Below are 13,310 nucleotides of genomic sequence, written 5' to 3'. Positions count from 1 at the left end.
AGCCAGTGGACCAGAGCACAGAGCAACTACTGAAGGCCGAGTGCCACAAGAGAGTCCGTTCACTGCAATGAAAGATTCCACGTGATGTGACTAAGACCTGACGTAGCCAAATAACAAATTAAAAAAAAAAGAAGTATTAATTGTCATGGAGTGATAACACTATCATGGTTTTGAGGTGGGATGAAGGGTCTGTTGTTTCAGAGACAAACCAAAGCAGTTATAGAAGAAATTATATAAGCAGTGTACAGGAAGGTAACAGACACAATAAGGTCTGCCTGTGTTCATAATTAAGTTGGTGACAAGTGCATGAAGCTGGGATGTCACTATAATATTCTCTCTGCTTTTGCCTATGTTTGAAAATTTGTAGAATCAAGTTAAAAATAAAAAAAGAGTGCTTACCTCTATCTTCAAACTCCTTTACAATATCATGCATCCTATCTTGATAGAAGGATTCTCCCCTCTCTATTAAAGAGATGTCCAATGCCTCATAGATTTTATTAAACTCTAGGGAAAAAGTCATAAAATAAAGAGAATGTATAATTTAAAAAGATAACCTACAGTAACACAATACATTTTACTGCCTCGTGTGGCAAAACAGCCACCAGCCTCTTCCAAAGATCTACTGGCTATTCGTGTTCATCTGTTCTTCAAAGTGACCTTTCAGATAACACTGTCAAGTCTGAACACTCAGAACTGTCTTGAAACCATAAATGAATATGGAGAACTAGGGGACGTGGCATGACACTCTACCCAAACATTCTGTTCCACCCTGGTGTTATTTCCCTTCATTTTAGCCCTACATATTTCTGGATAGATTTATTTGTAAGGATTTTATAGCTTCGGATGCTTAATGTGAATAGCATCTTTTTCCTTTCTACTTTTTTTCTAACTAATTTTTCCTGACTTCTAAAGAAATTAAATTTTGCACCTGCCTGTCTTTATAAATAAACTTTCTTTGTAGTTTCAATTTCAGAAAATATGTAAGAAAAAAAAATCTATTTGTTAGCCCTTGAATATTTAATACGTCATTCAAAGTCAATTCTGAATACTCAAGAAACTACATGCAGTAGTATTCGCTGGAAAAATAAACAAAGCCCAGAAGCTTACCTTGGCGGGAGACATCACAGATGAGTTTCCAAGCTTTTATGATGTCTGGATTTTTACTCTGGAGCAAAACAACACACTGATATGCTCGCTTCTTAAATTCCTCCTCAGTATCAAATCTCTTCTTGGATTCCTATATTAAAAAAGGCAAGGTTTGTAAACAATCAGCCCCATATTTCTAGATAAAACACATTTCTAAAAAAAAAGAAAAAATCCCACAAAAAAAAAACAGAGGAAGTAAAAATTTAGATCTGCTAATTTAGTCTGCTAAATTAGTCAAAGAATGTTGTTACAAATGAATGTGCTAATAAAACCCAATTATTACTTCTGAAATAATTTTCCTTAAAAATGTAACATTTGATCACAATGCTACCTCCACCTTTCTAGTTCACACTAGTGCTTGTGTTCCGGGAGAATGACAATGTACAGCTAACACATGAGGCTGAATTTTCCAGGTTCTAATTTCCTTTCTAAATAATTTTTTTTTTGGGGGGGTGGTAATTAAAAATAAAATCATGGACTTCCCTGGTGACACAGCAGATAAAAATCTGCGTGCCAGTGCAGGGGACACAGGTTTGATTCCTGGTCTGCGAAGACGCCACATGCCGTGGGGCAACTAAGCCTGTGCGCCACAACTACTGACGCCCGAGAGCCTCAAGCGTGGGCTCTGCAACGAGAGAAGCCAGCGTGCAACTAGAGAGCAGCCCCCGCAGCTGCAGCTAGAGAAAGCCCGTGTGGAGCAACGAAGACCCTGAGCAACCAAAAATAAAAAAAATTGCTTTCATTGGTTCCTATCTACTTTGAAAGCAAAACGTGCTTATTAAAAAAATATTGTTAACCCTATCCCAAACTAACCAGCAATAACATTCTGATGAAAATTCTAGGTATCTCTTTGCAATCACAGATCTGTATGTTTTAAAAACTATAAATATATGGTTTTTCTTTTATCCTTGGTATTAAAATTCAGCAATGTGTTTTAAATATTATATGGCATTAATAGATTTGCCCATTGTATTCAGTGCACAGAATTCCAGCAGATTATAGCTATTTCACTTAACTGATACCAGTAAACAATTTTCAATCTTTTCATTAGAAAATACATACCAAAAGATTAAAAAAAAAACCTCTAAAAAAGCCAGTTACCAACCAACCAAAAAAAGTTTTAAGTACTATATTATTTCTTAATACAGTAATCCTATTCTTGGGACTCTATCATAAGAAAACAATTTTAAAAATGAGAAAACTTACATGTAGAAACATGTAGGTACAACCTACAAGTAAACCTACAAGTAAAAACATGAAGTTACTTACTGAGCATCCCCAAAATGGGGGGGGAAAACCAAATAATAAGGAGCATACACTTTGGTCTACAAATCCAAAATAAGATGTGGTCACAAATTAACATGAAAGAGTATGATAAAACTTTAAATAGGTACAATACAAAAATGTTACTATAACCACAATTGATATAATAAAAGTTTATATACGGATAAGTGAAAGAGTCAAAGACTGTTTACTACAGTGATTTATTTAAAATTATGGTTTATGGTAAATTTGTCTTTAAAAAACTGTTTATACTTAATAATGCTTTCAAAACATACAGAATCAGGAAGATAACAGCAGCATCAACATTTTGAAATACTAAAATGTACTCTGACTAACAAACTCCTAAATTCACGTAAGAATGGGTAATGCTGTAGATTTAAATTTTTAACATACACCAATAAAAGCAAACATGCTACACTGAGGAACAGAGAATGGAGCAACTTTTATTTAACCCCATAATAGCTTCAAATACCATTTAAAACTCCCTAAGGAAAACAATTATGATAATTGATAGACACACAAATAATACAAAAATAAATGGCACCAAACCTTATAAAAAGCCTGAAGATCCCCAATGGGAGGTGAAACTGTTAGGTAATCTGGAAATTTATCTTGCAGGTGAGCAATGAGCATGCCAAACTGGGTTCCCCAGTCTCCTACATGGTTTAATCTAGTATCAGACACAGAACATAAAACCACTTAAAAATGATAAACATGAACTGGACTATAAAGAAGACTGAGTGCCAAAGAATTGATGCTTTTGAACTGTAGAGTTGGAGAAGACTCCTGAGAGTCCCTTGGACTGAAAGGAGATCAAACCAGCCAATCCCAAAGGAAATCAGTCCTGAATATTCATTGGAAGGACTGATGCTGAAGCTGAAACTCCAATACTTTGGCCACCTGATGTGAAGAGCTGACTCATTTGAAAAGACTTTGGTGCTGGGAAAGGATTGAAGATGGGAGGAGAAGGGGACGACAGAGGATGAGATGGTTGGATGGCATCACCGACTCAATGAACTTGAGTTTGAGCAAGCTCCAGGAGTTGGTCACGGACAGGGAAGCCTGGCATGCTGCAGTCTGTGGGGTTGGTTGCAAAGAGTTGGATACAACTGAGCGACTGAACTGAACTTATATTCCATTAGGAACCACAAACATTAAGTGCCAGTACATCATGTTTAGTAGTGTTCTTTTTATGAAGGTGTTTCCTCATCTGGTCTGAGAGGCAAAGACAAGGTCTGTTATGTTTGTCATTAGATACCCAATAATGAGCCTGCAAACACCTGGCCTACAGGATTTGCTGAATGAAGTTCCTATGAATGGACTGTGATCTGTTTATTGCTTAGTTAACTGGGAGAGTGGCAGTCAGGTCAATGTTGGTCATTACCATAATTTTATGAAAACGTAACTTTTCAACCAATTATTTCAGTATAATTTAGTAGTTCCCAAATATCAGAGAAGGCGATTGCACCCCACTCCAGTACTCTTGCCTGGAAAATCCCATGGATGGAGGAGTCTGGTGGGCTGCAGTCCATGGGGTCGCTAAGAGTCGGACACGACTGAGCGACTTCACTTTCACTTTTCACTTTCATGTATTGGAGAAGGAAATGCCAACCCACTCCAGTGTTCTTGCCTGGAGAATCCCAGGGACAGGGGAGCTTGGTGGGCTGCTGTCTATGGGGTCACACAGAGTCGGACACGACTGAAGTGACTTAGCAAATATCAGTGGACAAAATTCTTCAAAATATATCAATCCAATCACTTCTCATTCCTCACTGCTTTCATCTAACCTCAAACCATCAGATCATCTCTTCAGTTCAGTTCCTCAGTCGTGTCCGACTCTTTGTGACCCCATGAATCGCAGCACGCCAGGCCTCCCTGTTCAAACTCAAATCCATCGAGTCAGTGATGCCATCCAGCCATCTCATCCTCTGTCGTCCCCTTTTCCTCCTGCCCCCAATCCCTGCCAACATCAGTCTTTTCCAATGAGTCAACTCTTAGCTGGATTATTAAAACAGACTTCTAATTAATTACTATAGTTCCTTTTCCCTTCTTTGTCTAGTTTATTTGAAGAAACCAGGGCAATCTCTAATCAGATTATATGCCCTACTAAGACTCTCCAAAAGCTTCCCACTGCATTTAATAAAACTGCAATTTCCTACCATGGGCTACAAGGTCCAGTACAATCTGTTTCTTGCTTACGTCTCCCACTAAAATATATACTTCTAGTATACAGGACAGAAAAGGCAATGGCACCCCACTCCAGTACTCTTGCCTGGAAAATCCCATGGACGAAGGAGCCTGGTAGGCTGCAGTCCATGGGGTCGAGAAGAGTCAGACACGACTGAGTGACTTCACTTTCACTTTTCACTTTCCTGCATTGGAGAAGGAAATGCCAACCCACTCCAGTGTTCTTGCCTGGAGAATCCCAGGGACGGGGGAGCCACGTGGGCTGCAATCTATGGGGTCGCACAGAGTTGGACACAACTGAAGCGACTTAGCAGCAGCAGTATACAGGAGGCACTCAAGGAATATCTGTGCAATAAATGAGGGAGTTTTCCCCTTGGTTCTACATCCACCCCAAGTCTTAATAGCTATTAGTCCAAAGGAGGGGCCAAAGATATAATTTAAAAGCGTAATGGGTGATTATGAAGCAGACACTTAAGAATCACTGATTTAATCAAAGGTTCTTTCTCTAGTGATAACTTTCTTTTCTATAGAAATCTCCAAAGAAAGGCAAGAGTACGTACCTCAGCACGTTATATCCTGCAAACTCAAAGAGGCGGCACATGCTCTCGCCTATGATTGTTGACCGGAGGTGGCCTACATGCATCTCTTTAGCTATGTTGGGAGAGGAAAAGTCAACTATAACCTGGGATAAATAGTAAAGATTTTTTTAGAGAGGGATATAAACATTTTCTTTTGCTAACACTTTCATTAATAACATTTAATAATAAACAAGGCTTAAACATTAGCTTGGATTGTAATGCAACTATTAGGATTTCTGATGGAACTTTTAGGATTTCTGATGGAACTTGTCCATCATTAATTGAAAAATAATCAAATCTGTTTAAATAAGTTATCTATTCTTTATTTCAGAGACAACTCATAAATATCAGTTGGCTACCTCAAACGCCTTGGGGAATGAAAACAAAAATCATATAGCAATCAAGACCCAGGGGAGCTTTTTCGAGGGTGGTGGCAATTGTGGGTAGAGCACCATGAAGGCCTCAGGGACGCTCTCTGAGTATAAGGTGGTGGAGTGCTGCCTGCCGACCCCCAAATGCTGCATGCTGCCCCTCTATCGTATGAGAATTTTTGCGCCTAATCACGCTGTTGCCAAGTCCCGCTTCTGGTACTTTTGTGTCTCCACTGAAGACGATGAAGAAATCCTCAGGGGAAATGGTCTACTGTGGACAGGTGTTAGAAATCTCCCCTGTGGGTGAAGAACTTCGGCATCTGGCTGCACTGTGACTCCCACAGCATGCACTGGGAGTAGCAGGACCTGACTACAGCTGGTGCCGTCACCCAGGGCTACCGAGACATGGGCACTGGCACCAAGCCTGGGCCCACTCAATCCAGATCGTGAAGGTGGAGGAGATCGCAGCCAGCAAGTGCCACCGACCAGCGGTCAAGCAGTCCCAAGACTCCAAGATCAGGTTCCCACTGCCGCACCAGGCCCTCCGTTGCCAGCACAAGCCACACTTCGCCAACAAGAGGCCCAACACCTTCTTTTAGGTGTAGGCCCTCTCTGTCCCCGGGTCTGCCCAAATAAAACTCAAGTGGGAAAACCGGAAACAAAAAAAAAACCCAGGGGAAGGGGGAACTTTCAAGATAGTGGTGGACTAAGATATGGAGATCGTCTTCCTCCCCACAAATACATCAAAAATACATCTGCATGTGGAGCAACTCCTACAGATCACCTACTGAAGGCTGGCAGAAGATCCCAGACTTCAAAAAAACAAAAAGACCCAGTGGATAGGTTACTTCACAGCTATGTTCATAATCTCAAAATATGAATAGTTAAATCTCAATATAAAAAGTGAAAGCCATTTTTAGCTACAGCTAATAGAGTTCTAATGTATTATGCTATCAATCAAAAAATATACATATACCTTTTTGTTCTCTCCAATGGAAGGTATTTTAACACCATTCACCAAGAGATTGGTCAACTGTTGTGATACAAAGCCCTTTCTTAAGTGGATATTAATAAAACCTAAAGAAAAACAGAGAAGAGAAAAAAATCAGATAGCTTCCAACTTTGAAGATTGCTACTCCCAAAGCACTTCTCAATTTCACTTATGCTGGCTCCAGAACCCTAGTGTGGCTCTGGTGAAACTTTTCAGGCTTCCAACAGCACCTGGGGCCTTGGCTTGAGCCCTCTTATGAGCTCCCTGTTTCCACATCTAGTTTCACCACTTTCCTGAAAGCTTCCTACTTAATGCAGGACCCCTTCACTCCCAGCGAATGATTTAACTCTTAACAGAAAATAAACGATCCTTCTGCCACAGAGTATCTGCCATCATTATCTCCTTTTTGCTGATGAGAAACTGAGTGACAAGGCAATAAAGTAACTCATCCACAACTAGGTGAGTAAGTCTCGTTTAAAACCTCAGTTTCCTAACTCCCAATCCAACGTGTTTTCATCATCTTGTTCAGTACATGAGTTTTAACCTTATGTTTATATTTAAAATGGTTTTCTTTTCTTATTTCAAAAGGACTCAGCAATCAATAGAACTACTTTAGAGTACATTATGACATACCAGGACCAGCAATTTCAACTTTCTCAATATATTCATTGTCTGGGAGGTGTTTGACAATGTTTTCAGCAATTTCTCTTGGATTAACTTTCTGTTCCTTGGTTTTAAGCATCTATAAAACATAAATGATTGATTACACAACAGGTCTCAGCAAATTACTAGGAAACGCACAGCTGACAAAGCATCAGATTCAACTGACACAAGACTCATTAGAAGGCAGCAGCAGAGACCAGTGACCTTGTAAAGAGAGATTAAAGCATCAGACAGCAACAGTGCCGGGGGAATGGAAAAGTGCCAAAACCACAGGACCTCTCTTCAGAATGAGCTGCCACAGCTATCTAGAACTTCTTAATGAAGACTTTTGAAGTCTTTAGTTATAATGCCTGTTCCAGAATATTTACATTTCTAATTTTCAAATCATGAAAGTGTGCAATATTCAGATTTGAGTAGTAAATAGCACCCTTATAAACTTAACTCCAGCACAGACACACAAAAATTATCCAGGAAAAAATCTGATCTCTTTAGATGAAGCCTTTCTATTCAGCAATGAAAAGAAATCAAAAAGTCCCAAACCAAGCGCAATAAACTACTAACACATTAGCTATTAGAAACAGGGAACTCCTCTGACTGAACATGAAATACACAAGCCTATCTCACAGACACATCTCCATCAAATATTTGATGGGAATGCTGGTGCTAATTAGCTAACTTCTAATTCCTCAACAATAAGTCAGTTATCCTGGACACAAAAGGAGGAATGTGCTAAAACAGTATCAGCTATTTACCTAAATAGTGAGTATATATAATTTAAATATTAAAATTTGTGCTTTTTAAACATTAAAAACACACAGTCCCTTTCCTCAAGCTTTTCAGAACTGTGGAAAATGTTTTTACTGAGGATACAATGCTCTATTATTTATGTAAATGATAATTATGGGCTTCCCAGGTGGCTCAGTGGTAAAGCATTTGCCTGCTGATGCAGGAGACGTGGGTTTGATCCCCAAGTCAGGAAGCTCCCTGGAGAAGGAAATGATAATGCACTTCAGTATTCTTGCCTGAGAAATCCCACGGGCAGAGGAGCCTGGCGGGTTACAGTCCATGGGGTTGCAAAAGAGACAGACATGACTGAGCACGCATGCACGCAATGATAACTGTAATGCTTAAGAAAATCAAAGCACAAAGAATGCTTTATAATAATATAATTACCTGACAGATGCCCATAGCACTATTACACTGATAGTCCCCAAACTTGGGCTGCTGACTTGGAGTCACAATCAGTGGAGGATTTTCCAAAACTGGATAGGCAGCCTTAATGGCACAACCAAAGACCTCTTCCAGGCAGCTATTGATGTTAATCATAGTTTTGGTTGGTTTGTTCCTTTCTGCTTGAAGACTCTGTAAGAAAAGAATGTAAATGTTAATAAACTTTATACAAAAATTTCCCAAATATTTTGAGAAGCCTTCAAGTATCTTGAAACTGAAAGGTAACACACACTCCTAGTGTAACACTCTCATATTTAGGATGTGCTGAGAAGCATTAATAGGACAAGTCTATCCCACAGCATCTAAGACATACATGTAAAAATTCCCCATGTACTTTCTTTCTACAGTTATTTAATATAACAGAAGCCAGCAAGAGGGAGTAAGGGGCTGATGATTTTCTTAGCTTCCTAAAGCACCGAGAAAATAATATAAAATCAATCCTAAATAACTTCCTATCAAATGCTGGAACTGAAAGCTCTATGGACAAAAACAATAAAAACATTTAATCTCTTCATTAAAACGCTGACCCTTTCAAGCATGAAATGAAACAGGTCAAAAATACTGATGGGTAATATTAATGTATCAGAGTAACAGATTGTTTTGTCTTCCTGCAAAATAACCCCGTGGTACTTCCTATCTCTCACCTTCTCAGAAGTGGAATACACTCATTTAAGATGGTATATAATTAATTAATTACCTCCATTATTGCACTTTTCATACCTTCTCCAAATTATCTGTGTTTGGACAGATCTGAAATTTCTCTAAATATTCTGATTGCAAAGAAAGTGTCTTATTTATGGTTCTATCCCGATAGGTGACGGTCCGTGTGGTTGCAGAAGTGTTGGACAAGCAACTAAACAACAAAAGTTCTGGCACCTAGCCCTGTACCCGCCATGTAGCAGGTCAAGATGGCTGGTGACTGAGTAGATATGGCCTAAAGAGACAGACGAACGTGCTGTCTACACACTAATCATGAGTTTACATTAGTCAAAGTGTCGATGTGTAATATGAATGGCAACAATAATGAAAACTATTATTCGAGCAGTACTGAACTGAGCGCTCCTGAGTGATTCAAGTGTCAAGAGCGGAGTCAAGTGCTTTATTTATGTGCATTGCCTTACGTCACCTACATAACAAAAATGGAGTTTGTGACTACTATCACCATTTCCTTGTGGGTTAGAGATTAAGTAACTTGCTAAAAATGATAAAGGGAAGAGGCAAAGCCAGGATTCAAGGTGAACACTCTCTTCTCCTTTAAAATGTTAAGTTCCATGAGGTGAAGAAATATTACATATGGTACAAGCATCTTTGCTACAATTCAATATAAGCATTCTGAAACATCACATTATGCAAAAAAAAACCAAACTAACTAAAACACCCTCCTAAAACAACAGAACTTATAAGAAAATTAGCATCAGGAGATAACTCAAAATCTGTGATTTTGTAATAAGAGCACCATCACATAGCAACCTTAACATCGTCACTGATGAAAAAATGTACCTGTTTTTCTAATAAATACTAACGTAAGACTTAATCTTGAAAAGAACATGACAGCTCAACGGGAGATTTGTAGAGATGTGGATGGACCTAAGTCTGTCAAATAGAGTGTAGTAAGTCAGAGAAAGAAAAACAAATATTGTATATAACGCATGTATGTGAAATCTAGAAAAATCTAGATTTCAGGGCAGGAATAGATAAGCAAAGGTAGAGAACGGATGTGCAAGCGTGGGAGAGGGAGGGTGGGCTGGGCTGGGCAATTAGGTTCAACATAAATACATGTCCATGGATAAAACAGCTAGTGGGAACAGGGAGTAGCACAGGGAGTTCAAGTTCTCCATTATGTGCACCAACAACTTACTCCTACCTTGTGTAATGCAGGGGGAAAGGATGGGGTTTGAGTCCTTTTATCAAATTTCAGAATCTTCGCTAACAAGGATTTTTTTAAAAGACACCATAATTTAAATTGCAGGATGAAACCAAAGCCCAGAGTACTCACTTTTTGAAGGATATAACACATGTGTTGCGTAGCAGAGGATTGGAGGGTGGGAAGGAGGTCCAAGAGAGAGGGTGTATGTGTACACACACAGCTGATTCATAGTTGTTGTACAGGAGAAACTAACAGAAGGTTGTAAAGCAATTATACTTCAACAACAACAACAAAAGAATACACTTCCTTTTGTACCTTCTCCCTCCCAGCTTCCAGCACATACCAGGTATTTAACAATAATTTTGACGTGAAATAAACAGAGAAATGAATATAAATAAGTGCGGAATGAATGAGGTAATCAGAAAGGTTGAGATATTTTGGGGACAATTCCCTGGAAACGTAATTTTTTTATTTTAGAAGACTCAAAGTAGGTAATAAAAAAAGACTTCATGGCAGTGGGGCAGGCAGAGTCTAAGATGAATAAATAAGAGGAAGCTTTGGAAAGAAGGTATAATGCCAGTGCAGCCTGCCTGAAAGTAGTAGAGAACACACAGAGCCGAACAATTATGGGAGTGAGGTCATCATCGCCCAGGACGTGTCATCAGTAGACCTGAAGAGCAGGCCAAGAAATTAAAGCCCCAACGGAAGCAAGCTCAATTTTCTGACAAAATCAATAAACACTGTTAAGACTATGAAGTCATGAAATAACCAATACAACACAAGCTTCATGGGAAAAAATGTTCCAAAATACTAACGGGAAAAGAACCTTCCCACAAATATGACTCTGTAAAGCACAAAAATAAAACTGTAAAATAACCAACTTAAAGCAGAGAAGGACTGTGGGTGTAGTTAAAAATATTTTGACTTGATATAAGCAATTACTGAAAATTAAGCTGGCTACACACTTAGTATGATGAAACATTTAAAGGGCCCAGAAGGAAAACAGCAATTTCTCCATTATCTGCACCAACAACTTACTCCTAACTTATCTAATGCAGGGGAAAAGGACAGGGTTTAAGTCCTTTTGCCAAATTCCTTTCAGTATTTTCACTAACAAGGATTTTTAAAAAGACACAATAATTTAAATTGCAGAATGAAACCAAAGCCCAGAGTACTCACTTTTCGAAGGATATTCAGTCGATACTTTAATTTTAAATTTTCTTCCCGCAACTTCTCCAAATCTGCAGAAGCTTCTGAACAGCTGTAGTTTTTCAACCGATCAATTTCAGCAGTCAGAAACTTAATCTCTTTTTCCTAGGAAAGAACAGCCACCTTGGTCCATCATGATTGATAACTCCCAGATGTGATAAACTGAACCATAAACTTACTTCCTTATCTCCCCTCCTCTCCATCTGGGCATGGTAGAGGTGATAGCAATTAAGGACTTTGCCTTTGATAAGTTGTGGTTTTTGATGACATTACCAATGTCATTTTTTGATGACATTACTGATACTATCCTTGCTAAGCAAAAAGTATTTGTTTGTGTTGGAGAGGAGGAACAGGAGTCTTAAGCCTGCAATCGGATCCCCTTCAGATGGCTTGCTTCTGTGGTTCAAGTCCCTCTGCTTTTGCCTTTTCTGAGACAAAAGGACTTTCCCCTTTTATCCTCTCTTTGTTTCCAGTGTCCTAAGTCCTAGACTAGATGTTTTACTCTAATACCCCAAACCAAAGACATGTCAATTCAAAAGAAATAAAGCTACCAAACTGTGTTATTCAAGGAGAGATTCCTCACTTTAAATGTGATTGTTTATCTGGGCATAATTACAGCAAAGACAAAAACACAGTGTGCCATAAATGAGCATACTGTGTTCCAGGCACAGAGCTCAACACTTTTCAGAAATCATCTCCATTCTTCTTATCACAACCCACTGCGAGTATACCTATGTCCCCACACCGAAAAAGACCATATGACTCGAAATAATAAAGAACGTGACAATTGACTTGACCAGCTTGTGACGGATTTAGCAATGAAGCGGTCCCCATCCTCCCACCCCTCCCCACCTGCACCTGGAATGTAAGGAAACTGTCACTTCTTGACAAGCTCTTGCAGTTCTTTCTCCACGAACACTTAAGGCAAGAAGCAAACCCCAGCTTGATAATCAGCCCCTACACGGGCTGAGAAAAAAGAATCTCAGGATTCCTCTTGCACAGTATCATGGACAGAACGCAGTGCTGAGCTGCAAACAGGGCCCAGGGCTCCTGCTCTCACCCTACTTTCCTCTTTGTGTGTTCCCGCGCTTCCCCCGACAGAGCGCGCGTGTTCGGGGAAGAACGAGCACTGGTCGAGGCGGGACTCGACACGCCAAGCTCCAGCCCCGCTGTAGATGCTGGCTTGGGGGATGTCAAAGAGAGGGGGACCCTCCCCCTCGCTGGACGTCATTGTCACCCGGGCCTGGGAACCCAGGGTTCTTCCCCTCCCATCTCTTGGAAAGCGTTCCTGGGAGGGCATTAACCTCCGAGGCAGCACAGGCCCGTGTATGGGGACTCCGCTGCCCCTGTCGGAAGGGAGCAGGTCGGTCCCCGCCTCGCTGCCGTTGTCTTGGTGCTGCCAGGGCGGGAGCCGGGCCCTGGGGCCTCCATTTCAAACCTTCCCACCGGCCCCATGCGGTACTACCTGCTGCAGCAGCCGCGCGGAGCAATGAGCAACTAAGGCGTCCATCCTCGCGTCAGCGCCCTAACCTCCAAGTCGCCGGAAGCGGAAGCAGTAAGCCCCCTCGGAAGCGGAACCCCTCCCCTTCTTCCCCGGCCCTGCCCAGCCACGCTTGGCTGGCTGGGTGTTGTCGTCTCCTCCTCTGCTGCCCCCTGGTGGAATTTGGGAGAAACTGCGGGGAAAATTCGCGGGGAATTTTCTGCCTGGATGAGGGCTGCAGCCTTCAGAGCCTCACGTGGGGAGGACAGCAAAGAATTTGAGGGGAATCCGACCAGAGCTGCTC

The 13,310-nt window shown here is 40.6% G+C and overlaps 1 protein-coding gene and 1 pseudogene across 1 annotated transcript in view; one reads left to right on the top strand and one right to left on the bottom strand.

Moving 5' to 3' along the window:
• Nucleotides 1-13,097, bottom strand: part of RARS1 (arginyl-tRNA synthetase 1) — a 29,291-nt gene extending 16,194 nt beyond the window's left edge. The window contains exons 1-9 of the mRNA XM_061424280.1: nucleotides 12,992-13,097; nucleotides 11,497-11,631; nucleotides 8,394-8,582; nucleotides 7,191-7,299; nucleotides 6,543-6,643; nucleotides 5,178-5,299; nucleotides 2,980-3,100; nucleotides 1,108-1,237; nucleotides 400-504 (exon numbers count right to left, since the gene is read on the bottom strand). Of these exons, the coding sequence (XP_061280264.1) occupies nucleotides 400-504; nucleotides 1,108-1,237; nucleotides 2,980-3,100; nucleotides 5,178-5,299; nucleotides 6,543-6,643; nucleotides 7,191-7,299; nucleotides 8,394-8,582; nucleotides 11,497-11,631; nucleotides 12,992-13,036 (1,057 nt within the window). The 5' untranslated portion in view covers nucleotides 13,037-13,097. The remainder of the gene's footprint in view (nucleotides 1-399; nucleotides 505-1,107; nucleotides 1,238-2,979; nucleotides 3,101-5,177; nucleotides 5,300-6,542; nucleotides 6,644-7,190; nucleotides 7,300-8,393; nucleotides 8,583-11,496; nucleotides 11,632-12,991) is intronic.
• LOC133251619 (large ribosomal subunit protein eL20-like) lies at nucleotides 5,450-6,451 on the top strand (annotated as a pseudogene).
• Nucleotides 13,098-13,310: the final 213 nt, after the last annotated feature.

Source organism: Bos javanicus, chromosome 7, assembly GCF_032452875.1.
Source record: "Bos javanicus breed banteng chromosome 7, ARS-OSU_banteng_1.0, whole genome shotgun sequence".
In the NCBI taxonomy this organism is placed as follows: Eukaryota; Metazoa; Chordata; class Mammalia; order Artiodactyla; family Bovidae; genus Bos; species Bos javanicus.
This window is presented reverse-complemented; position numbering and strand designations above follow the sequence as displayed.